A 26,158-nucleotide genomic window follows, 5' to 3' on the forward strand; every position below is an offset into this window, starting at 1 on the left:
TTGTCTACATTCTGCTCCCTTCACTCTGCATCAGTTTGTATAAGTCTTCTCACAGTTCTCTGAAACAAACCCATCATTACTTCTCACAGTATAACAGTATTCTATCACACTTATATACCATAGCGTGTTCAACCATTCACCAATTTATAAGCATCCTCTTAAATTCCCATTCTTTGCCACCTCAAAGAAAGGCTAAAAATATTTTTGTATACCCTTGGCAAGTTTTCCTAAGGACCAGTCTCTTTCTTAATCTACATTCTCTCTAATTTCCCTGTATCTCTTCTCTTTCCCTGTTGAAATATATTTTTTTACACAACTCTTTATGTTCTTCCCTTCTTTGAGTTTTATGTCAGCTGTTCCCCTTGTACTTTCCTCCTTGTGTGTACAGATGTCTAAGTGTGCGCCCTGATTATGTGAGATAATTTTCCCTAACAACCTTCCACCTGTGTTTCTCCATCCCCCAACCTCCCCATTTATATTCCTCTTCCTCTCACTTTCGATTCTTTCCTTAGAATCATCAAGACACAAGCAGAGCATTTCCAGCCCTTGCCTAATTAGACCCCCCATGATCCCTAATGACAGGGTTCAGAGGAGATATATGGATCATCTTTCCATATTTGCATGTAAGTAGGTTATTCTTGTTTAGTCATTTAGCATTGTTCATTCATGTTTATATCTTTATATTTCTCTTCATTCTTGTGCTTGAACTTCAGTGTTGCTATGCAGCTCTGGGTCTTTTCATCCCAGAATGTTTAGAAGTCCTCTATTTCATTAAAAATGCGTCTTTTTCCCCCATATGATTTTACTCAGTTTTGCTGGGTAAATTGTTTCTGGTTGAAAGTCTATATATCTTTTGCCTAATGCAATACTTTATTCCAAGCTCTGCTCCTTTAGAGTAATAGTTGATAAATCACGAGTAATCTTGACTATGGTTCCTTGTTACCTGAATTCTTTTGTGGCTAACTTGAGGTATTTTTTCTTTTACTTTGATGCGCTCTTTAGATTTTGGCTAAAATGTTCCTGTGAGTTTTCTTCTTGAGGTTTCTTTCAGGAGGTGACCCATGGATACTTTCTACTTCCACTTTTTCCTCTGGTTCTAAGAGATGTGGGCAGTTTAAAAGATAAAAAAAAGATGTCTTGAAATATGACAGCTGGAAAAATATCTCACCTTGAACTTTTTTGGCTCTGCTGTTCCAAATTTGGATTTGAGGCTTTATTTTTAAAGTTGTTTGGAAGGAAATGCTGTGAGAGTTCAGTTGGGTGGCTGCCTCTCCATTGCCATCTTAGCTCCTCTTCTATTTTTTTCTTCACTCTTTTGGTCATTTTAATATTTCTTATTTCCTGGAGTCACTGGTTTCTATTTGATCGATTCTAATTTTCAGAGAACTTACTACTCGAATAAAGTGCTATGACTCTTCAATATTTTTTTTAATAGAACTCATTTTTTCCCCCCCAAAAACACTCCTATTTTCATTTATAAAGGCATTCTTAACCTTGCTCCATCTCTTCTTGAACTCTAGCCAAATTATGCTCTAGTTGCATTTTACTTCAAGGCTTTTCTAGGTGTTTTGATGTCATTCTCTTCTTCTGGGTTTGTGTCCTGAACATTCCAGTCACCACCATAGCTTTTTAGGATGGATTTTGGGTTTTTTAATTTGCTCATTCTTCCAGCCTACTTCCTGACTTTGGCCTTCATGTGAGGGCTAGGCTCTGCACACTTCTGTAGAAAAAGCCTGGCGTGGTCTTGTCACTGCTTTCTTGTCGTACTGAGGGTAGGATCTCAGGGAGAAGTCAGGCATCTGTGCTCCTTAAGTAATCTGGTCCAGGGCAAACTCTGAGCAGCAGTCAATGCTGCTGGGCTCAGTCACTGTCAGCCAGCTGGGAAGCTCTGCTATTCAGGGTGACAAGACTGCAGGCTTCCCTTTGGTCTGGGATTCCTGCCCTGGTTACGCCTTTGTAGACTTCAGACTAGTCTAGAAGTGGAACTGAGACCCTGCTATGCCTTCAGCATTAGAGTCGCAGCATTGCTATTTGTTTCTATACTTGCTCCTCTTAGTCGAAGGACTGCTCCCTAAGTAAGAATTTCACCCTGGGTGTAGATCCCCTTCCACAATCCTCCCAGGGTTACAGACAGAGCTGCCCACTGGGCCTTATTCCTGTGTCCTGCAGTCTGGGATCTCCTCTTCTCCTGGTACATGAGCTCTCCCTGGGCACCAGGGTGCTAGGTGTAGAGCTGCTTCTGGTCAGACTCATCCCCCACATCTAGACTTCTCTGTCTCCCTATGGTGACCCAAGGTGGAAAAGGGACTCCTTGTGGCTTTGTCTTGGATTTCCTCATTTCCCAGGATTTGGTCTGGTACCTGTTCAAGATCTTAGTTCTGCACCATTTTACCACTCCTGGCCATGTGATACTTTCAATTTTTATTGCAAAACTTATTTGTTGTAGGTAGTAAATTTGTAATGTCAAGAAGATGAATTCTATTACACTTGGCTTATACCTTTTTTGAAAAGAGCACTATCAGGGCAACTAGGTGGAGCAGTGGATAGAGAACTGGGCCTGAAGTCAGGAGGACCCGAGTTCAAATCTGGCCTCAGACCAAACACTTGACACTTACTAGCTGTGTGACCTTGGGCAAGTCACTTAACCCCAATTGCCTTTAAAAAAAAAAAAAAGAAAAGAAAAGCAAAAGAAAAGAGCACTATGTACTTCTGATATGTATTAAAATAACGATGCAGATTAATACATAACCAGAAGCAAAGTGGCAGACCAAAGAAAATGTAACCTTGCTCTCCTACATTTGTTTAGTTTAAGTACTTAATGAATACTTGCTGTATGAATAAATGCTAATATAAATTACAATGTAGGCAATAATAGCCCAACAAGAAATAAATGTAGGAATTCAATAAAGAAAATTTCATAGGTACTTTTAGAAGATCACTTGGTTGTAATGCTGATTTTTCAGAAAAACAAAATGTTAACTAGCCCATGAAGTTTAACTCACATGTACACCTGTCAGCGGTAACTATAAAAGTTAAAATAAATGAAGCTAAACTGTAGTATTTAACCAGGTGTGTGTGTGTGACATGTGCCACAGGGGTGAGGTGGCTGGAAGGGGTAGCCCAAGGGTCACTTTGGTATAACACCAAGTCACTTCCACCACTATGAAGGTTTTTTCCAAAAAAGCAACTTCTAAAGGGTGGGATTTGCTGTCCTTGTCAAATGCTCTTTATCCGTTTACCAACTTACCCAACTTCTTTCTTCCACCTACAAAAGGAAAGCAAATACCAGATACGTAAAGTTTCTATTGTAAGCCGCAATGATGTGCTTCTGCCTGATGCTCGCTCTACCTTAGATTGCTGAATCATCCTAGAGGAATCAAAACTTTTCTTGGAGCTCTTCTATTAAGAATGAATCATTTCAAGATGGACACACCTGGTTACTTCAGAAATGATGCCAATTACCTACATCTGCTTTTAAGTAACCCAATAGCAGAAACACAGTGAATGTTAATGTCATTTTCTTGTCCTGAAACAAAGCTCATCTTAAAGTGTGGAAACTCTGAAGCACATGAGCATGAAGATTTCATTTTCATAAATAAAAAATTAGATTTTTTTTCAGCCTTCTACAGTTGGCATTCCTATTTAAATATTTTGCATTTTGAAAAATCAATGCTTACATGAGGACTGTTCTTCTCCAGTAATTCCGTTAATTTTTCTAATAGTGCAATAAGAAATTCCCTTGGTTTCCTAAGAACCCAAGCTGGTTGTGCAATAAAGATCCTCAAGAAGACTCCTCCAACAGCCAGCTCCCCATTTGCTTCACCATACACGACAGCAAAGTCTTCAGGCAACTAGACCGGGAACACAAATCAAGATCAAAGTCACAAATAACTGAGAAGCTAACTGTGAATAGAGAATGCAATTAGAGTGTTGATAAAGAAATGCACATGATCACATAAATATCTGCCTCTATTTCTTTGGACTTGTCAGAACAGTAACATTTTAATGAACATAATGCAATTTTAACGTTAAGAGAAAGTTAAAAACGGACATTTTGATGTATTAGTATGCAACCATGGAGTGTATGTATATACACTATATATATATATATATATATATATGTACATACATATAGACATAGAGAGATATACCACTGTCTACTGACCTAGTGTGGCAAGAATACAGTTTTTAAAATAAAAAAAATGAAAAGTTTTCCACTCCTTTAGTAATGAGAGAACCGGAAGAGTTACCAAACATTTAAAAAGATGACATCATCACACAAAGGCAGCACAGATTCAAACTCAGTGTAAGTACCGTTTCAAACTGTGTCAGTTGTTTAAGTTGGCCAAGCCAGGTGACCTCCTGTACCCATCTCCTGGCCCACAAGACACATCCCACAACTAGCCCATCACGTTGTGATGGGAACCAAATGAGAACACACACTCTGTAACAACAAAGCCGTTAAAGATTGGTTGTTACCTTCCAGTTTACTTCAGGGTTGTCCCTCTGATTTTTAAAGTGCCTTGAGGAGGAAAAAAAAAATAAAAAAAAATCAAGCTTTATCTTGAAAATGCTACACACATTAACTTCTTCCAGCTCAAATGTAAAGTATTAATGAAGAGATAAGAGAGGTAAACGTTTGCCCCTTCCCAGCCACAAACATTTCATTTAAGGGGATAGCTATTACCATAAATCTTTACATACTCTAACATCATTTCTCGAACTGTCGTGGATACTTTCTCTCTGGAGTTGTCATTCCAAATTAACTCTGGATTTTCATGAGTTCCTTCAAAAATGTGAACAGCAGCTTCAGGACTGTCTCTCATGGCATCCATGAATACGCCTGGTAGAAATTTCATTAATGTAATTCTAACCTGCAAAGAAAGTCAAGAAAAATGCACTGGAAATAACTAAATTGCATGACAAAGTAATTCTCTTATAATAGAAAAATTCTGATACTTATACCACAATGATAACTAATTTAACATTAACACAAAGCAAGGGTCCCAGAATGGGAGAACATCAAATTACATGAAAACATCCCCTTGAACACAATGGTCATAGAAAGGAATTAATGACTTCTAAATCTCCACTTAATTTTAAACAATACTTTACTTCATTTAAAAAAAAGGTTATGTGTTTTGCTTTGTTTGGTTACTTCTGCAAAACTTAAAACACTAGCAGATCACACTGAGAAAGTATTACTCACTATCACAGCCCAGTTTCATAAATGCATAACCATTTGAACTGAATCATAATTTCAAAAACTGAGTTGTTGATAATTTCAAAAACTGAGTTGTTGCATTACTCTTTTTAAGGTTCATGTTATTGCTGAACCAACGAGAATAAATTACACCTCCTGAACAAGACCCTATTCTCCCCCCCCCCCCACCCCCACCCAATATATCTGCATAAAACTATACTACTTCAGACAAATGACATAATGGCAGAACCAGGGAGCTGAGTCTATCCTAAGTTGTATTATTTTAAGAGGATCCCATTATCAAAGGAAGGTTGTGTGTAACTGTAAATGCAAGTTTATGGCCTCAATTTTGGATAGTGCAATTAGGACCTCTAATTATGAAAAATGCTTTTGGTTTGGTGGCTTCATTGTCTGTAATTGTATAGAGGAGTTCCAACAACTATTTTCCTTCATGGTTGCTGCCAGATGTCAGTGTTGAAATTTGTCCATTTTTTTCCCTGAAGGATTTTATAAGCAATATTAAATGTCTGTTTTTGATTTTTACTTCTGTGGAAATGGGAGGACAGTGTGTGACCATATTTCAAAGCCACCCTTCCCTATATTTAGACATGTCTGAAACCATCTTTAGTTTGGGGAAACATTTTGAGTAGAAGGAAAGTTCCTCTAATTATAATTTGCTTAAAACCACTACTTACTACAAATGGATCATTTCAGGTTTAGTTTATCACAGTTCCCTTATCAAGTTGTTTTCATGTCCCTTCCCACTTTTATTAACTTTAGGAAAAACTTAACTTTTCAGTCATCTCACAAGATTTTGGCCGATTAAGGGGCTTACCTTTGGCCCTATCAACTTATCTGCTGTCATTTTGGCAAAAAGCTCGGCTGTCTGGGCTCGGACTTGTGGGTGGGTTGAATTGCAGAACATGTCCAGCAAATAAATGAGAGCTCCTGTTGAGGAAAAATGAGTCCAGCTATCAGAATTAGCAACCTCTCTGTGTCAATAACAGGGCAGCTTCTGCCCCTCACTTATGATAAGCGCTAAGTACATGTGCACATTATTCAAAGGGGCTTCAAACAAGCTTTTCCTTGGGAGCAGACAGTAATAAGGAACTGAATGATTCCTACTACCTTTGGCCATTGCCTCTTTGATTATTTTTGTACTTGAAGTCAGCGCATAGAGAGTTTCAAGAACAAGCTGGCGGCCTGCAGAGAAGAATCAAGAATGACTAGTTACAAAGAATGGAGAGTTGGTTATTATAATACTCTGGAAATCTTACAACTAGGTGATCCAGCAGATCCCTGAGAATTTATCTGGGGGTCAATGGAAGGACAGGGATAAACAACTTTTCAAATTACTTGCAACATGTTTTCCCCACTGTTGGTACAAATAAATGAAAGCTGGCTATACTTTGATTTAAAAGAATTAATAAATGACTATACGCACTTGATGGCAGTGAATGCAGAAGGGCCAGTAAATTGGACAACACTACTGATTCTGCAATATTGTTGACACACTCTTGATTAGATGTCACTATGTTCACAACCTGAAAATGAATCAAAGACTCAGTATGTTATGAAAAAATTATAAAGAACTACAGTTTTCAACAGAATACTTTAATATGCCACCCATTTTGGTTTGGGGAAGAAAATTTGGGGCCGAAATAAGGTCAAGTAAATATAGTAATAAAACAGGGAAAGTGGAGCTTACGTAACAAGCATTTAACTTTTAGAGAAGATTTTCATTTATTCATTATATGTAACAAAGTCACAGTATTTGTGAATATTTAATATACCATCAAATATGTATTTGTAGCGTATACCAAAGTAGAGTGCATTTTGTTTCTAAGTCATAATTAAGAGTTAGTAAAGATGAAAATGTCCTCCAAATACACTGATATATCTGAAATAATTTGTTGCCAGTATGCTAACAGTACTAAAACTGCTGCATTTTAAGGCACAAAACAAAGAATCAGTATCATCCTGTTAAGTGATGCAGAGCTATAATAAACTTTACCTAATGAAAATGAAAATATTGCTAGGTGCTTGTCCTTTACAGCCTGAAACAAAAAACAATGTAGTTCAAACAATCACAGACTAATAAGAGCATTGACTCTGGGGTCAGAGGAACTAGGTTCAAATCCTGACATGTTTGCTACTCAGGCAACTCTGAGAAGGTCACACAGCCTCCGAGGGCCTATTTCCTCTTCTGAAAAAAGATGGGTTTGGTCTACATGGCCTCTTTTGCAGCACCAACTGCAAAGCTGATTCTGTATCTAGGAGTTTAAGACCTAAGTAGGGGAAACATGTTACATCTTAGGACTAAGATCCTAGCAGAGGTGGAAGAAGGGACTTCAGTAGCCAGAGTCCAAACCTTTAACTCCTCTCCCCACTCCCCTGTTTCCTCATCTTCATTAAAAAAAATAAATAAAGATAAATAAATGTGTGTGTGTGTGTGTGTGTGTGTGTGTGTATAGTACTTAAACATGAAATGGTGCATTTCTACACCAAGAGAACAGAGAAATCACTAATCTTCACTTCATACTATTAGCTTTTAGGGAAGAAAAAAGGGTGTAAATAAATACATGATACTTTTAAAAGAAAGGAGAAAAACTCTCAAAAAAACAATAAGTCAATCAAAACAAATCAACTCAATGACCAAATAAATCTAAGAATGCAAGTCTCTTCCTGCTTCTCATAGCCATCACCTGTCTACTCTACCAGAAGGTGGGTAAGAGGCTTCACCTGAACTTCTTTGAACTGCCCAGAGAGCCCAAGTCTTTCCAAGCTATTTTCCTTTCTGATACTGCTGTCCTGGTAAAAACTGCTCTCCAGGTTGTCCTCACTGTAAACATCCCACGATTCTCTGAGGTCACCCCTTGGTAGTCTCTTATGGTACAGTAATAGCCCACGGCCTTCATGTACCCCTTTGGTTCAGACAGTGTCCAACTATCCCTAAGGCCCCCCCCAGGGTCCCTGAGATTGATGCTTTTCTTCCCCTTTTCTTTCCTTCTTCAGAATCAGGACTGGCAATTATACTCCTGCCCAACCTCTCCTTCTCCCTATCCCTGATTTTTCCCTGTTGAGTTTGAGGTATTTCCACACTAAACGTGTGTGCATGCATGCTCATTCAATTCTTCTTAATCCATCCATTTCAGGTAAAGGTGGGGCTTATGGGATACTCATTCCCCACACCTTCACCCATTGTCGTTTTCTTCTCCTCTTACCACAATTATGAGACATAGCTGCCAAGGCCCCCATATCCAGTATCCTTGACCTTTGCTGCCTGGCTCAATGCAAAGCCATACCGGCCACCCACATCCCTGGCTGCCCACGGAGGCAAACCTGTACTGTAGCTCCTTTTCTGAAGCCCTCTCCTGTTTTCTCAGGGCTTCTGGCTGGCCTCTGGGAAAAGTCACTTGTCATTTTTCATTGGATTTCTGGATCACTATTCAGTCTGGTGAAAACTCTTTTCCTAGAATAAGTATCTAGGAACTAAGCTGTCTGTCTTTTGTCCAGGCAGCCATCTTGTTTGCTTTTCCCAAGCCCCTCATTTTAGAGGTGAGGACACTAAGGCCCCACAGACACTAAGAGACGGCTGGGCCTGGAAGCTGGAAAAGTCGAGTTAAAATCCGGCCCCAGACACACTCTAGCTGTATGACCCTGGGCAAGTCATTTCACCTTGTTTGCCTCAGTTCTTCATCTGTAAAATGAGCTGGAGAGGAAATGGCAAACCACTCCAGTATCTTTACCAAGAAAACCCCAAATGGGGTCATGAAAAGTCAGACACGACTGAAACAACTGAACAACAATACTAAGGCCCAGAGAAGTTAAATGACATGCCTAAGGTCACAGAGACAGCCAAGTGAAAGAAGCAAAATGTGAACTCATGTCCTGACTTCAAAGGTAGTGATTTTGCCATTCAATCATGTTATATCTTCCAGAATGAAGCAGCAGAACATAGGGTTTTTATTTTTTTAAAACAACCACCACCACCACCGCCACCTTTTTATAGGACCCTACCATTTTGGTATGAACTTAAGTTTTCAACTGAAATTTTACCCTGTAAGTTAAAAGAAAAATGATGGAAGATGGATACTTGGGATAAATAATTTGTATGTGAAGCAACCCCACACAGCATTAACTGGGAAAGATGTTACCTCCAAAGCCAACTGCTGCACTTGACCAGCTCCATGGACACGGAGAAGAGAAAAAATCAATTTAAAATGACCAACACATTCACACTCTGAGCCTGTAGAAAAAAGAATATTTTTATTCACACCTGAAGGCATTCCCTGAATTAAAGACTGCTTTTAAAAAAGCACACTGCTGTGTCCTACAATTTTAAGTTTCTTAAGTACTATCTTAACTGTGATATAAACTAAATGAAACATACTTCTGGCCATAGACAAAATGCTTAAGCTTAAGAGAAAAATTTAATCTACTGGTGATGATTGGTTTTCTGAGCTTTTGCTTCTCTTTTCCATCTCTCTTAGAAACAAGGTAGCTGTCTGCCAAATGAAACCTTGATTCACATTGGCTCTGTCACAGGACATTCCTTCAAATACCACCTCTGGCACTTATGCCAAAGACTGGCCATGAGCAAGCCACTAAGAATCCCTGGGTCTGGATTTCTCAAGGGTAAAATGAGGGAGTTAGACCACACTGGTCTTTTAAGTCCCTTTCAGCTCTTAATCTATGATTTAGTTCAAATTTAGTTCAAAATTCAAGGTATGGGTTCTAGGTCTTCCCCTATCTATTATTAAGTGGCCTTTCTTCTTGGCAGCCCTAAGAGACTTCCGTTTGGATCTGAATTAAACTCCAGTGTTTTGAGAGATTCAGACATTACTTTGGACATTAGTAATCTTTAGAACATAAGTAGAAAAGGTATCATAATAACTAATGTATAGCAACAAAAGCTATACAGAGTAAGCATTCCATAATTCTTTGAATAACTAAGTAGTAGTATGTTTTATATCCTATGAAATTGCTATCGTAAGTTATATATAGCAGGCCACTGAATTTATAAGTTTACAACCTAATGATTCCTTTCTGTTTTGCCACACAATTGCCAATTGTGGAACTTACATGTTCTGAGGTTTAAGACTACTCACTCATCTTACACCTTTGGTTTTCATTTTTCTTATCTGTAAAGGGCCCTCTTAAAGGCCCTGTGCTAGGCTTTAAGACAGACTATAATAAAGCTATTTTTAAATTGACAAGGCTTTGATCTAGACCTGTGATTTCACTGGTGTGGTCTTCCTGTCTCATTCACCCTCTCTGCAATTACTGGTTCTGATCAACACATATGGAATCTTCCAAACGTACCCCTATGTTATTCTTTCGTTTAAACCTTTAGTAGCTCTCCATAAGTGAATACTTGTGCCCTCATGGCCCTTAGATCTAGTTCCAGTTTACCTTGTTAGAGTTATTACAAGCGATTTCTTTTCCAAACTCTCAAGTTCTAGCCAAGATGTCCCCTTGCTGCCCTCTAGCTCATGCTTACTCCTATACCTGGAATGGACTCCTTATACTAACTCCTACCCTGGTATCTTCCTTTGTTTGTGGGTGCGTATAAACTTTAATGACGTTGAACTAAATCTGTGTAATTTAAGTCTTTACATATGACACTGGGCGCCAAATCCATCTCAGGGCTGGGAGAAAAAAGCTTTTAAAGCTATTTACATTACTGACCTGCCAGTCAAGATTGTTCTGTTGTAGGGCAAGTGTTGGCAAAACTTTGGCCCGTGTGTCCAATCTGGCCCTCCACCTATACTTTTTTTTTCTTCACATGTTACAAAATGTAAAAGACATTATTAGCTCACAGCCTATACACAGACAGTGGGTCATGTTCGGCTCACAGGTCACAGTTTGCCACTCCTGTTCTGGAGTAATATGAGTCTCCTTTTAAAGCAATATAGGGAATAAAAATCTTTCTAGAGTTTTCAGCCATAGAGCTTGCAAGGTCACTTATTCAACAAATACCCCCAGGACCTATTCTGTGCGAGACACTGTTAGGGATATAAAAATGAATAAGGTAGCTTCTGTCCTTAAGGAACTCGCAAATTGCAAATAATACAAAGTATTATTACCTTCAGCAGCTATTTTATCTGATATACCTTTTTATGTTCTCAATTTGATTTGTTGTAACCACTTTAATTCATTTTACTGTTCCTTACAATGCAGCATAAATTTCAGAATGATACAGACTCCCCCAACTCTCAAGGAGGGGATCTACTCTAGATCCTAGTGGCATTAGGAACTCCATCACTTTACCACTCACTCTGTACATGTAATCAAGTCATGAGGTAAATGCCTCCATTTTCTTTTTTCTGTGGTAAATCTATAGAGTCCATATAGTCAGAGACTGGCTTTTTAGAGCTGTAGAAGCATTTATTAATTACTAAATACATCTACATACCTGGGTTGTGTTTTATGACATTTCTCAGAGCCTCCAAAGCCATTTCAACTCTTGGTAACCGATCTCCATGTTGCTCTGACTCCACTTTTGCAGTGTGGGTGAGAGCCATGAAAGTGTGGAGGTACTGGGCTTGGGAGCCTATGTAATCCAAAAGACTTGCAGCAAATGCTTTTGGAAGCTAAATCAAAAAATTAAACATTACAAAATTAGGTACACTTTACATTAAAATTAAAAAGTATGTAATATTTCAAAACAGGGCAAATGGTTATTACCATATAACAGGCATTTAAATGTTCTTCATAATTTATATATCTTGTATTGTAAAATTATTTGTTTTTTTTTCTAATGACATATATAACAAAACCTCAATTCTTGGCCACCCCCCGCCCCCCAAAAAAAGAGTATGTTTCCAAGTATGGAGGAAAGAAAAATATTTCTTAGGCCTCTTCAGAGATTAGACACCTAAATGGTAATTCTATATTCATTCTACCACCTCATCAATTTTGGGGAAATCTCTTCTTGAGTTGGCCTTACAAACTGCTAAATGAAAAAAGAAAATCACTGATGGGTAACTTGCCTGCTAGCTAGGAAGATGCCCGATCAGACAAGTTGTGTAAGCCAGGGTGTGGTCTAAGGGTTGGACAAACACCAGGGTCATTGTAAGCCTCCTGCTCCACTTGCACTCCCAAATGGAGCCATTTGGTGAGGCTATGTTTACCTATGTGTATACACTACATAGAGATACTATACACAAAACAAAGGAAAGAATATTATCCTCTTTGTGGGCCTTACCTAGCTTTCTCACTATCATGTAGACTAGAGAATTTGGCAAAGAAATAAACAAATAAATACACACATGTATGTATATCTACGTGTGGGTGTATGTATGTATGTATCTCCAATCTCTGTCACCCTATCTCCCTACCCCCATCTCCCACAACATATTGGTGCTATAGGAATAGGAATGAGTGCAAGATCTGTGGCAATGTACTGTGATTTTACTGTTTAGATTATGTCTGCTTATCGAAACAAACTGATTCTATAATAAATGTTCTGACATTAAACGGAATTCAAGTATAGTTCTTCTTACAGAAAACTTACCTCTAGTTGGAAAGTAGGGATTTCATTGTATACCCTGACAAAAATTTCTCCCACAATTAGTTCTTTGGCATGATCACTGTAGACAAATTCTGATCCGTAAGTTTTGTCACAATCACCCTTTGAAAAGTAAAATGCTTTTTAGTTATGATCACACATGCATGGTCTATATTTTCAGTCTGACTTCCAATCAGTTGAAATGAGAACACTAAAGAACTTGTTCAAAAGGTGCTTTTATTCTACAATAATAATTTGTGATACACTGGGACTGTCTGAAAGCTCACTCTGTCCCTACCCACATGCTTTTTTTCCACTTAAACTCTGTAGTATTTATTCTACATATAGATATAATATGGGAGGCCTTTACACACCAAAGGACTGAAGGTAGGTTCAAAAGAAAACTACATTCAAGCTGTTAAGTCTGTTAATTCATAGAATGCTATGGCCATAGAAGCTAAGATGAAGCCACGCGATAAAAAGCCTTGATAGTGGCTCTTGGTGGTACAAGTAGATAGGATCAGGTCAATAGCAGTCAACTCGGGTTTAAAGAAAAGAGATGTAGCCAAGGGATGTTTACTACCACTGGTCCTGCTGTCAAAGACCACACCCTACTAGTTGAGAAATTCTAATTAAGTAGATAATTTATCTTTGCTTCTCTCCAGGAAGAATGTGATTCAACACAGAAAAATGAACACAGAAAAAATTCCATAGGAATTTGGTGGGGCCAGGTGAAAGCAGTCTTAGGACCTCTTTGGTCTCTTTTCTTTTTTTGGTAGTTCCAATCATCCCATTATACAGATAATTCCCAAACTGAGGTATGTAACTTAATTTTCTCCTGAACTACAGTCACACATCACCACATGCCTGCTGAACAACATCCACCTGGATGCCCCATTGATATCTCACTCTCTACATTCCCGAAACTGAACCTTTCCCTACATCTCCCTTTTGCTATTGATTACACCACGCCCCTCCCAGTCACCCAGGCTCAAATTTACAGTTAGCCTTGACTCTTATAACTTTCTACAACTCTCCCTCCCTCACCAGATGGCCTCAGTTGCCAAGCCTGCTGATTCTTCCACAACATCTCTCACATTCATCCTCTTCTCTTCACTCACCTGGCCACTACTCTAGTTTAGGCACTCACAACCAAATTGCCTCCCTGCTTCTAGGCCTTCACATTTCCAACTCAACTTCCATACAGTTGCCAAAATAATCTTCCTAAGGCAATGACTGTGCCACTTTATTGATGAAAAACGTTCAGTAGCTCCCTCCTGATGCCAGGCTAAAATACACATTCCTCAGTGAGCCTCGCTCCCACCTTGCCCGACTTATTTCACATTATTCTGCTTCACCAACTCTATGTTCCTGTCAAAATGTTCTATTATTTGTTCTTGGAACTAAATATTCCATGAGTCACTTCCCATGTTTCAAATATACTTGTCCTCACCACCATCTCTGAGAAGCCTTATTTGCATGGTTTCTTCAAGGTTTGGCTCAAGCGCCACCTTGGCCACGAAGGATTTCCTGATCCTCTTAATGTCAGTGCTTTATCCCTTCTCAAATTATCTAGTCCTTACTCATACGTGTATATTGTAACCCTCAGAGAAAGTAGGATCTGTGAAGGCAGGGACAGCTTTATCTCCTCAGTACACATTTTGAGTTGAAGTGAGTTGAGGAAAATAACCAGGGAAGGGATGGGAAGGGAGGTGAGAAATTTGAAGTGGATGATTGGAGGAGTTCCTAATGCCACTGGTTATTCCAAGGTGCTATTTGTAGGTAAAGCATTTAGGTTAGGTAGAGACTGCCTGTATTATATTCCTGTTATTCTGTTCAACATATCTGAACAGAGTATAATAAGGAAAAAATATGAAAGGATTAAATGTAGGCTCATTAATTCTGATGAAGAAAGATAAAATAAATAATTGCCATTTCAATTTTCACTGAGGTAAAAGGACAAGCAATAGGGCATGAAGAATAAAATTAAACTGTAACAACAGTATTTAAGTTGAACTTGAGAAAGTACTTAAAACAGTAAAACACTGGATATACCCTATTTCATAGCTTATCATAAGAAATGACAAGTGCCTTTGGTTGTTTCTCCTCTCTCTTATTGCCCAGTTTTTACATATTTCCAGATTTGGTAATTTTCTTTCTTCTATCATCTATCACAGTTGTACTCTGAAGCTTCACTGAAGTATGCAGATGACTCTGGCTATGCCAGCCAACTATCAGCTCCAGCTGTCCCACCAAAAGGTAAAAGCCTGATAAAGTTGTCTGAAGATCAGGCTCTAGAGGGATCAGGGGTTGATTATCACCTGACAGTTGGCCATAGCAACCTACAAAGAGCATTTACTAAGGCTCAGAATGTTCATGCTAGCCATTAGTGGAGACCATACTGATGAAATGAGAAATCGTTGAAGCAATGGTTTTCCCAATGGAGGGGAGCGCATGAAGAGAAACTAAACTTTAGTTTTCACCATCAAGAAACAATTTTGGTTTGCTGGGAAAGGAAACTGAAAACTGTACATATGACTGAATATGGAGTATAACAAAACTAAGTAGCATGAAAAGTTAAAAAGTAAAGTAAACTTTGGTTACCACTGAGAGGAAAATTCTCCTTAAAAGGGGCATATGCCAAGTAGCAGCAAGATTCTCATCTCTGTGTTCCCTCTGGAAGTCTAATTGGAGTTAAGAATAATCCTACCAGAATTGAAGGAATCACTGAAGTAGCTGATTTATACTATTGACAACAGGTCATTATGGATTGTTCCTTCCAAAACGGACATTTTGCCAATGATTTTATAAAAGATAACATACTTTTTTAATCATGCTTTCCTGTTGAGATTCCAGAAACTCAAGTAGTTCTGCTCTTGTTGAATTATTCCAAATTAAATAGGGACTCTCTGTGTTGCTATTAAGCATCTTCAGAATCTAGGAAACAAAAATAATTCACTTTTTAAAATACAATTTTTAAAGAAACAAACATACCTCTTCATTTATCACAGAACCCAGGTCTCAAAGCCATCTAAGATAATAAAACCATGGATCCAGGCCAGTCAAAGCCAAGCTCTGATTTAAGGCTAAAAGATGTCTTATCTGGAAAAATATACAAGTAGAAAATTATAGATTCCAATATTTGGCTCTTGTTATTTACTCTCATTTTATCTGGACATGCCATCTAACCTTACCATCTGACCTTAAGAGAAAATAAACAGTTCTACTTGTCCACCACTTTAGATATACAGAATACTGAATATAACAACTATTTGAGAAGTATACCCCATCTCTCAAATTAAACCCAGAGAAATGAAGGCAAATATTTCCGTTTATATAAAGGTGTTTAAAATGTTGTTAAATAGCAATCTGAATGTGAATACTTTCTACAATAATATTACTGGTGACATACTAACTAATTTGTAATGGGTGTGTGAGTTAGGTGCTGTTAACTTTATTTTAGAGGTGAGAAAACAGATCTAGAAAGGTGAAATGACCTGCCAAGATCACAGAGCCAGATGCAAACCCAGAATTTTAAGACTAAAAACAGTATTCAATCCAGGACAGCACACTGTCTCTCTGTAAGCAAGGCATGGGGGATGCCACAAAAATGGAAGAAAAGCAAATGCAAGCTACAAACTGAATATTATACATTTTGTCCAAACAGCATTAAAAAGGTCACTTTAGATTAGAAGAAACAATTAAAAGTGAACATCATCATTGTTTAAGTTTTTTTTTTTTTAATTTGAGTTAAAAAACAAAAAGTATTTTCTGAAGAACTGGATTCAGAGCCAGGAAGGCTCAGGTCCACATCTTGCCATAAGGTCTGCATCTCTTAAGGTCCCAGTGGCCCCAGACAGCTCTTTAAGTGACAGAGAAGGTGCTGCCCTTCACTGGCAGGACTCTTCATCCCTAAGCTCCTCAGCTGAGTGAAATCACACACTGGGTTCCTAGCCCTAGCCTATGCACCCTTATAATCAAATCAGGTGCACTTACTTTTTAAAGAAAGCTGACAGAATAATCACAGAGTCTTGAGAAATGGAAGAAACTTCAGAGGCCATTTATTTTCATCCAAAAGTGAAAAGTATCCCCAAAGAGGTAAGTGATTTGCCCAATGTAATGTGGCTAATAATTCAAGTTTACCTTCATAAATTTGCAGTTTAATGTAACTGGCAAAATAGTTTTCTTTTAAAGTACTGGATGCAAATTGTTTGCAATAAAAGCAATTATTAAAAATATATTGAAAAATAACTATTTTGCTCTGCTAATATGTTATTACAATTATCTATAGTTGCAGTGGATCCAAATTTTTCCATGAAAAGTGCTTTTAAAGGTTTACAAATATTTTCTCACAATTAACCCATGAGGTAGCCAGGGCAAGTTTTATCCCCATTTCATAGACAAGCAAATTGAAGCAAAGTGAGATTAAGTCGTTTGCCAAAAATTATTTAATAATTAAATGAGAGCTAGAAAATTTCTCATGTCTCCTGAGTCCAAGAGTATTACTACAATCAAAACATACTCCTTCTACTCTACGACTAGGACCCATCTTTTTTGATTCTTGTGCATTTTCCACTATACTACAGTATAGGATTTTTTTTTTGGGGGGGGGGGTATGGAAGAGAGAGAAGGTAGACCTTTCTCTTTCTCTTCCCTGCCCCCAAAACACACTTACCAAAAGCCTTGTGATTTTTAACTGAGTAAGGCAAGGGAACAGCCTACAGCTATGAAACGTTACAGTCACTAGCCCCAACAGGGAGTGGAGATGCATCCCTGGCTTCCTCAACACCATGGAGTATCAACTGAGATCACCAGCCAACAAAAATATCTACCATGTTACTCTTCCATGTTTCCTAAAGCAAATCAGTGTAGTTCTGTTCTTTTGCCACATCTCAAGTGATCTGGTTGATACCCAGACTAATTCTCTAAAATTATTTTAATACGGACTCATTATTATAAGATATTGGACTCATGAATAATCCAAGACTTACATACCTCAGCAGGGCCAATTACGGCAAGTTTTCTAGCAACATATGGTGTTAATAAACCAGCCAAACTTTTCCTTATTGTTGGATTTTCTGGAGTAGATTGTTCATCAGGCAGATACCCACCAAGGCGACTGAGAGCGAGAAGGCTTAGCTTGGCAAGACTATTGGCTACTTCCTGTTGTGAAAAGAGAGTTGATATACTTATATGCACATTCACACTGTACACCAATCAAGTATGTGAGTGTGTGTGTATATGAGGACATTTGGCACAATGGCGGAAGAGACAGCCTTAAAACAGAAGACTCAGATTCAAGCCCTCAGTTAAAAGCAACTGAGCAATCCAAAACTGTCAAAGTGCATGCACTAAAGCTTAGGTGCTCTGCTTATAAATGAAACTTTTGTTTTCATGTGACCGATTTGCTTTTCCTTTATATATAATTTTAATAAGCTTGGTTATTCCATTTTCCATGACTGAAGAAAATTAGAACTAACAAATCACATGTTGGGATATAGGATTGGCTATAAATATCTTGAAAGCAATGGGAAGAAAGATGAAAGTGATACCAACAAGGGAGACATCTAAAATACAGATACATCCCAGTGACATTTGCTATAGAGGAAATAGTTTCACACCTGTCAATAGGTCTTGAAAAGTGTCACTGTATTATTATATCACAGGTACAGTAGTTTATCTTTACAACAATGATCCTAAATCAAGAAAACATACTTTTAACTCTAGATGAAACAGACTGCCCCCTCCCAGTTACAAAGGTGACAAATTCAGAGTGGAAACTGACATTTCTTTGGATGTGGCCAGTGTGGGAATTTGTTTTGCTTTACTGTATGTGTTTGTAACAGGGTTTTGCTTTTCTTGCTTTCTCAATGGGGGTGGGGTGGGTGGGGTGGGTGGGAAGAATGGAGAAGATAAAAGGTGGATCTGAAAAGTAAAGTTAACAAAAAATTAAAAATCTGAAAACACTCAACATTTAATAGGGATACAAATATAGTTTCTTACACAAACGCAGTATCCTTTCACAAGAAGGAGGTGGCGGAGGTATGGTCTAATAGTAGCTTGTCTGAAAAAAGTCTGAGGGTTTTAGTGGACTATGAGCTTGGTTCCAATAAACATGGACATAAGGCATCCAAAAATACTAATTCAATCTATGGATGGATTAAGGGAGGTACAGCTCATAGGAATAAGGAGATGATGGTATCTCTGCACTCTGCCTCATTTCCTACAAGTCTTCTCAGATAACAAATACTTTTTAATTGATGTGGCCTGATGAGAGCAGAGTACAGAGATACCATCATCTCCTTATTCCTATGAGCTGTACCTCCCTTAATCCATCCATAGATTGAATTAGTATTTTTGGATGCCTTATGTCCATGTTTATTGGAACCAAGCTCATAGGAATAAGGAGATGATGGTATCTCTGTACTCTGCTCTCATCAGGCCACATCAATTAAAAAGTATTTGTTATCTGAGAAGACTTGTAGGAAATGAGGCAGAGTGAAAACAACCAGGAGGAGTTGCATAATAACAAAAACACTAGAAAGTCAAACAATTTGAAAGACTTGAGATCACTGATCAGCCCAGAGATCAACCACAAATCCAGATGACCAAAGATGAAACATGTTACCTACCTCCAGCTAAAGAACTCGAGATACAGAATGAGATATATATTTTGGGAAACTGTCAATGTGGGAATTTGCTTTCCTTTACTAGGCATATTTGTTATGAGGGTTTTGTTTTTCCTTTTTTTAAAACGTGGGAATGAGGAGAGAAAAGCTGATTTTTATTCATTGAAAAAAATGAAAAGAAAATAAAGAATTATTGAATGTAAAAAAAGTGCCTAAAATCTTCCTAAAATGTATTCTACCAAAAATACTTAACAAAAGTTTTTGGTTCTGGAAAGGGGAATTGCTCAGAAAACATAGCTATATAAAATGACCAATCCTCTAAGTTTTCCAGAGTTTTACTGTAGTGGTTAAAGTACAAATTCAATATTCCAATGAGCGTGATAAATTACCTGCTGATTTGTCTCTTCATTTTTCTGAATGCCACTCTCTTCTAGAGTATAATCATAATTAAACAGATATCCAAGCAAATGCCACAAAATTCCTGCTTGAAATAAGTGGGTCTGTAACCAGAAATCCACTGCAAATGAACTGACACATTCTACTCCAAGAGATGCCACTCGTGGGATACTCTGAAAGATCAAGGACAAAGAAATTAATAATGAGAAAGCTGAAATTCCTAGGAACCAGATGGTTTCTTAGAATTGATTCTAGTTCTATTAGACTCAGAGACTATTATGTTTCTCACTTTCTTTCTGATTTGAATTCTATTCCCATTGATGCCTGACACAGAGGTGACTAGAGGAACAAAGGCAAGTTCCCTTGACTTTAGTATCAGCAAAGACTCAGCAACTTCTACAGGGAGAATGGCCTTAACAGGATAGCTTTCCTCTTACTGCCTGTGCGCTTATGCTTGAAAGCCAAGTGTCACACTTAGTTAAGCTGGTACAAAGGGTGCCTTAAGAGATTGTAAGGCTTCACTGGGTTAAAACCTACACATAAGTACTCCACACAACATGAGAGAGCTACTGAGTCCAACTCATGTTCTGCTTAAGTCTCTAAGTTCTTGGGATAAAAAGTTTTTATTTTCTCTGAAGCATGGACACAAGTTACAAAGTTTGCAGACAAATATCCTGGCTATAGCAGAAACCAAGTTCTACTACACCCAGATCCCAGCTTATGACCTAGCTTTAAACATCAAGTTCATAGAAACTGAGTTAATTCCCTAAAAAAATTTATTACTGACTTTTGAGCATTCTTTTCTTTATAAAATCTGAGTTCCAAATTCTTTTCCCCCCTCCTACCCCCTTCTACACCTACTGAGAAGGCAAGCAATATGATATCAATTACACATGTGAAATCATGTAACATTTATTTCCATATCAGCCATTTTTTTAAAAGCAAGAAAACTAAAGAGAGAAAATTGTACTTCAATTTGCACTCAGAGTTCATCAGTTGTCTTTTTTCATTATGAGTCCCTTGGAATTGTATTGGATATTGTATTGATCAGAGCAGCCAAGTCTTTCACAGTTGGTCATCCTTATAATATTACTGCTACTGTGCACAATGATCTCCTGCTTCTTCTCACTTCCCTTTGCATTAGTTCACATAGGTCTTGCCCTATTTTTCTGAAACCATCCACCTCATCATTTCTTATAGCACAGTAGTACTCCACCATATGCCCTAACTTGTTCAGCTATTTCCCAACTGATGAGCACCCCCTCTATTGCCAATTCTTTTTGCCACCACAAAAAAAAAGAGCTGTTACAAATACTTTTGTACTTATAGATTCTTTTCCTTTCTCCTTTATCTCTTTAGGGTACAGAATGAGAAGTGATATTGCTGGGTCAAAGGGTATGCACAATTTTATAGCCCTATGAGAAGACTTCCAAATTTTTCTCCAGAATGGTTTGGACAAGTTCAAAACTCTACCACCAGTTCATTAGTGTACCTATTTTTCCCCCATCCCCCCAGCATTTGTCATTTCCAATAAGTGTGAGGTGGTACTACAGAGTCGTTTTAATTTACATTTCTTTAATCAATAGTAATTTAGAGCACTTTTTCATGACTATAGATAGCTTTGATTTCTTCTTCTGAAAACTGGCCATTTATATCCTTTGACTGACCATTTATCAATTGGGGAAGGGCTTTTATTTTGTAAATTTGACTCAGTTCTATACTCAGCATATATTTGAGAAATGAGGCCTTTATCACAGAAACTTGTAAACATTTTTAATTTTACTTCATTTGTCTATGGTATCTTTTAACAAAATATGGTTTTCCTAATTATTTCTTTTAATTAGGTCTATTTTTGCTTTTGCTCCATGTGAGATCAAGATTGTTACCCAGCCTTTCTTACATCAACTGAAGCATATTAGATTCTGCTCCGGCCTTTTATTTTAACTCTGTGTGTGTCTTTCTATTTCAAGTGTGTCTCTTGTAAAAAATATATTATTGGGGGCAGTTAAGTGGCACAGTGGATAGAGCACCGGCCCTGCATTCAGGAGGACCTGAGTTCAAATCCGGCCTCAGACACATAACATTTACTAGCTGTGTGACTCTGGGCAAGTCACTTAACCACAACTGCTTCCTCCTCCTCCTCCCAAATAAAATAATGATAGAGTCTTCAGGAGTTATATGTATTATCTTCCCATGCAGGAATGTAAACAACTTAATTTTATTGAATCCCTTACGATTACTCCTTCACGTTTACCTTTTTATGCTTCTCTTGAGTTTTCTATTTGAATGTCAGATTTTCTCTTCAGCTCTGGTCTTTTCACCAGGAATGCTCGAAGTTCCCTATTCCATTAAACAACCATTTTTCCCCCTGAAGGATTATATTCAGTTTTGCTGGATAGCTGATTCTTGGTTCTAATTCTATGTCTTTTACTTTCTGGAATATCATATTCCAAGCTCTCTGCTTCTTAACATGGAAGCTACTAAATCTTGGGTGATCCTGACTGTGGCTCCACAACATCTGGATTGTTCTTTCCTGGCTGCCTGACCCAAGAACTCTGGAATTTATCTATATTTCTGGTGACCAGTGTATTCTTTCAATTTTTATTTTAATCTCTGAATCTAAGATAACAAGGCAATTTTCCTTTAGAATTTCTTAAAATATGACATCTCTTTCTTTGAGCATGGCTTCTGGATATTCCAGTAATTCTTAAATTATTTCTCCTTGATCTATTTTCCAGGTCATTTGTTTCTCTAATGACATACTTCACATTTTCTTGCATTTTTCCCCCATTCTTCTGACTTTGTCTTATTGTTTCTTGATGTCTCATGGAGTAATTAGCTTTCAGGTGTCCAGTTCTAATTTTTATGTAATTATTTTCTTCAGTGAGATTTTGTATCTTTTTAAAAAATCTGGACAATTCTACTTTTTAAGTTCTTCCCTTCAGTAGATTTTTGTGCCTCTTTTACCAAGCTGTTAAATTCTCTTTTCATTAATTTTCTTGTAGCTCCCTCATTTATTTTCCCAATTTTTCCTCTACTACTCCTATCTTTCTTTAACTCCTCCAATTAGCAAAAATGCTTTCAGGCTTTTTTGGCAGCTATTTTCACATTGCGGTCTTCTTCTGAGTTTGTCTTGGTCTTACCTGTCACTGTAGTAATTTTTTTATGGTTAAATTACTTTTGTTGTTGTTTGCTCATTTTTCCAGCCTATATCTTAACTTTGAATTTTATGTTAAAGTTGGGCTCTGTTCACTTGGGAGTGCGGAGGCCCTGCCCCAAGCTTTGGGCTTTTTCATGCTGTTTTTAGAACTAGTTCTGGGGGTAGTGGTGGTGGTGGTGGTGGTGTAGTATGTAAGTTTTTGGTGCTTCCAAGGTGGTATGACCCTGGGAAAGGTATGGTCACTGCTCTCTTGGTCTGTACTCTGTCTGGTCTTTACTCAGAAAGGGCCTGTGGTCCCCTGCAGCCGCAAGCACTAGTGGCTCTCTTTGCCCTGGAACTACAACTAAAGCCCCTGCTCCCTTGTGACCGACTCCAGCATTCCTCTCTGCCCTAGAACTGTGACCTAGAACTATGAATGGGCACCATTCACTACCAGTGGCACCCAGTGCCAACAAAGGGTCCCCCGTAACTTCTTTCTTACCAGGTGTCCAACCCATTTACAATTTCTGGGCTGAGAATTCCCAAAGCTGCTGCTGCTGCTACCACGTGTGTGGGCTCCAGACAGGCCTCCTAGATGTCTCCTGCCAACTTCTTTAATTTTCTTAGGTCAGAAAAATGTCTCACCACAGTCTTTTGTTGGCTCTTCCACTCCAAAACTTGATTTGAGGCAAGTTGTTTGGAGGGGAATGTTGGGAGAGTTCAGCTGGGTGGCTACCCCATCTGCTATCTTGGCTCTGACTACTGAGTTAATTTTAATTTTATTTCCTTGTCAGTTCTCACAAACAAACAAATAATAGCTCAAACTATCATCTGGCACTATTTCTAAAAATCAACAAAGAGTTTATTATTTTAGGCATAAGTAGAACCTGACAAGAATAGCCAACTAACAAACATCTTGTACCTATCAATGTAACCTACTGACCAATACTCCCTTGTTGCTTAGAACATTGCAATCTCAGACATACTCCTGATGAATCTGTCCAGTTTCTATCTATTATAATCCCCTTTCTTAGGCCTTGGGAGGTTTACTTGCACAACTTGAGTAACTTTAGAGATTGTATATACTTTTGTGGGCTAGCGTTTGAATGGAACCTAGCGATCATTTCTAAGGTTCTATGAAGAAAATGCCTACTTATTAAAACAACAATAACCAAACAACCAAAAACTTGTGGAACTACCTATTTAAACACTGAGGTTAGATATAATCCAAAGTAATTAAATAATTAAGAAGTGTATTAAGACAAGCTCACCTTGCCATAATACAGTACTCGACAGAGATCCTTGATGATGCCAGGCATCTCAGTGATCTTTTCTCGGCACTCTTCAAACTGAGCTGCCACACTGTAACATTTACATATATGCCCACATACCTGAAAGCAGAAACACAAGAAAAGATCTGGTCCTGTATATAGTCATTTAAAGAAAAAAAGAGATAGGAAAATTATTCCAGAATACTAGTTAATGCTTTGAAGTATGCATAGTACCTAGTATGTAGAAAACCCTTACTAGGTTGCCTGTCACATACATTTACATATATTTGTTTTTTTTTTTTTTTTAAATTAGAATACTTAGTTCAGGCTATCAATGTAGCAAAAATCTTAAAAGTTTCATTGTTGTATTTTGTTAGTGTTCATTTATAAATGTTTTAATTTTATTTGTACAAAGTCACATCAACTGATATCACCTGTATACATCTGATAAAACTTTCATCCTTCTGTTCTTTTTATCCTGGGGAGGAAAGGATGGGCTAAGGAATGAATTTTGATTTGAATATTTAACTGTAATCTACCTATACACAGCATTCAACTAAAAAGATAGTACTAAAATATGTCATTCTTCAAGATGTTGTGATAAATCATGTAAGTGCTCTACAATGTTAATTACTTATTAATAAGCACATGCATTCTTTTCTTGCCATGCCCTGAATTCATTTTGGTACTTTATAAAGCTTAAGGTGCTTTCCTCACACTACCCTTTGAATACAAGCATTATCCATCCACATTTTGAAGATGCAGAACCAGGCTTAGAGCTCAGGTCTTCTAACTTCTAGTGCTAGGCTCTTTCTCCTAATCCACATGAATGAATAATGAATAGCCTGGAAGAAGCGTCTTTTAGCCTACCTGCACAGACATATCAGTTGGCTTACTAGAACGATTCAAGACCGCCACGCAACGACTGAATGCTTCTTGTAACACCTACAGAGAAATGAATTAACAGTTAAAAATCTGATCCAGGCTGGGAGCCCAATTCCAAACAAAACTGTATGAAACAACTTTTCATGCTAAAATCCACTGGCTCATATTTTGGTTTCCTGTGTCAATAGCAAACTAGCTTTCCCCCTTCCTATTGAACCATTTAGCATTTCCTATTCCAGGAAAGAGGCAAAACACTTTTTTGCAACACCATAAGCTGTAAAGATTAATTAGCCAAAAAGGGAATTTAAATCATGATATGCTTTTCATAGCAATTATATAAGCTCTAGATAATGATTTTTTTCTGGATGTTAATTACTAGCTGAATTTCCCTCTCACCAAAAATCCATATACATTTCTCAAAAGATCCTAAATAAGCCACATAGATGACTTATGAGATCCAATGCAAACCAGTTCTCTGATACTTTATTAGCTTTTAAAACTTTTTTAAACTGAAATCAAATGACTGGCTGCTGCTAAAGAAATTTCATCAAAAGACTTTGAACAGTTTCTTTTGAGCAACTTTAACAATTTATTTAATGGATCAAAAACAAAACAAAAGAATAAGATTCACTAATTATACATCCCAGCTGCTCCAACTCTAAATTGCAAAGCTTTATAGTTGAGTGGCATTATATCCAGAACCCAGGGGCGAGTAAAAAGAAAAATTAATCAAAAATTAAGAGGTCTATAGCATTAATATTTCATGACTTTTTTGTAGAAAAACAAATGCAGAGTCAGGATCTGTTTTAGAGACAAGCACAAAATCATTACCTCTATTCCATTCTCTCTTCTTAGTTCTTCTGCATTAAGTGCAGAACAATTGACAGTGTGGAAAGCTAGCTCTGTGGCAGCAGGTAACAGTGGTGATTCTTTGGAGAAAAGGAGATCATCTGAAGTTTCCATTGTGATAGTCCGAATCAACATGGGATACCCTGCATATTTGTAAGGCTGCAAATCTGAAATAACCAAAAGTCAAAAAGAGACTTTTGACTGGGGCTTTAAAATGGCCTGGCATCCATGAATATTTATAGATGTCTAAAAGAACAGTTCTTTAAACATCTC

General features: G+C 37.7%; 1 protein-coding gene across 4 annotated transcripts in view; it reads right to left on the minus strand.

Annotated features, from left to right (window-relative positions):
- Window positions 1-26,158, minus strand: part of DNAJC13 (DnaJ heat shock protein family (Hsp40) member C13) — a 127,970-nt gene that overhangs the window by 16,522 nt on the left and 85,290 nt on the right. For 3 of the 4 annotated variants that reach the window (XM_027872101.1, XM_027872102.1, XM_027872100.1), the window contains 15 exons: window positions 25,868-26,052; window positions 25,022-25,096; window positions 24,152-24,271; window positions 19,735-19,914; window positions 17,712-17,879; window positions 15,540-15,653; window positions 12,723-12,839; window positions 11,622-11,799; window positions 9,361-9,452; window positions 6,648-6,747; window positions 6,332-6,406; window positions 6,039-6,151; window positions 4,705-4,874; window positions 4,480-4,522; window positions 3,678-3,851 (listed from right to left, as the gene is read on the minus strand). In XM_027872101.1, the coding sequence (XP_027727902.1) occupies window positions 3,678-3,851; window positions 4,480-4,522; window positions 4,705-4,874; window positions 6,039-6,151; window positions 6,332-6,406; window positions 6,648-6,747; window positions 9,361-9,452; window positions 11,622-11,799; window positions 12,723-12,839; window positions 15,540-15,653; window positions 17,712-17,879; window positions 19,735-19,914; window positions 24,152-24,271; window positions 25,022-25,096; window positions 25,868-26,052 (1,904 nt within the window). Of the gene's footprint in view, window positions 1-3,677; window positions 3,852-4,479; window positions 4,523-4,687; window positions 4,875-6,038; window positions 6,152-6,331; window positions 6,407-6,647; window positions 6,748-9,360; window positions 9,453-11,621; window positions 11,800-12,722; window positions 12,840-15,539; window positions 15,654-17,711; window positions 17,880-19,734; window positions 19,915-24,151; window positions 24,272-25,021; window positions 25,097-25,867; window positions 26,053-26,158 lie in introns of those variants that run through there. The other variant, XM_027872103.1, reaches the window with a different exon arrangement.

This window comes from Vombatus ursinus, unplaced genomic scaffold (assembly GCF_900497805.2).
Source record: "Vombatus ursinus unplaced genomic scaffold, bare-nosed wombat genome assembly UNPS02014799.1, whole genome shotgun sequence".
In the NCBI taxonomy this organism is placed as follows: Eukaryota; Metazoa; Chordata; class Mammalia; order Diprotodontia; family Vombatidae; genus Vombatus; species Vombatus ursinus.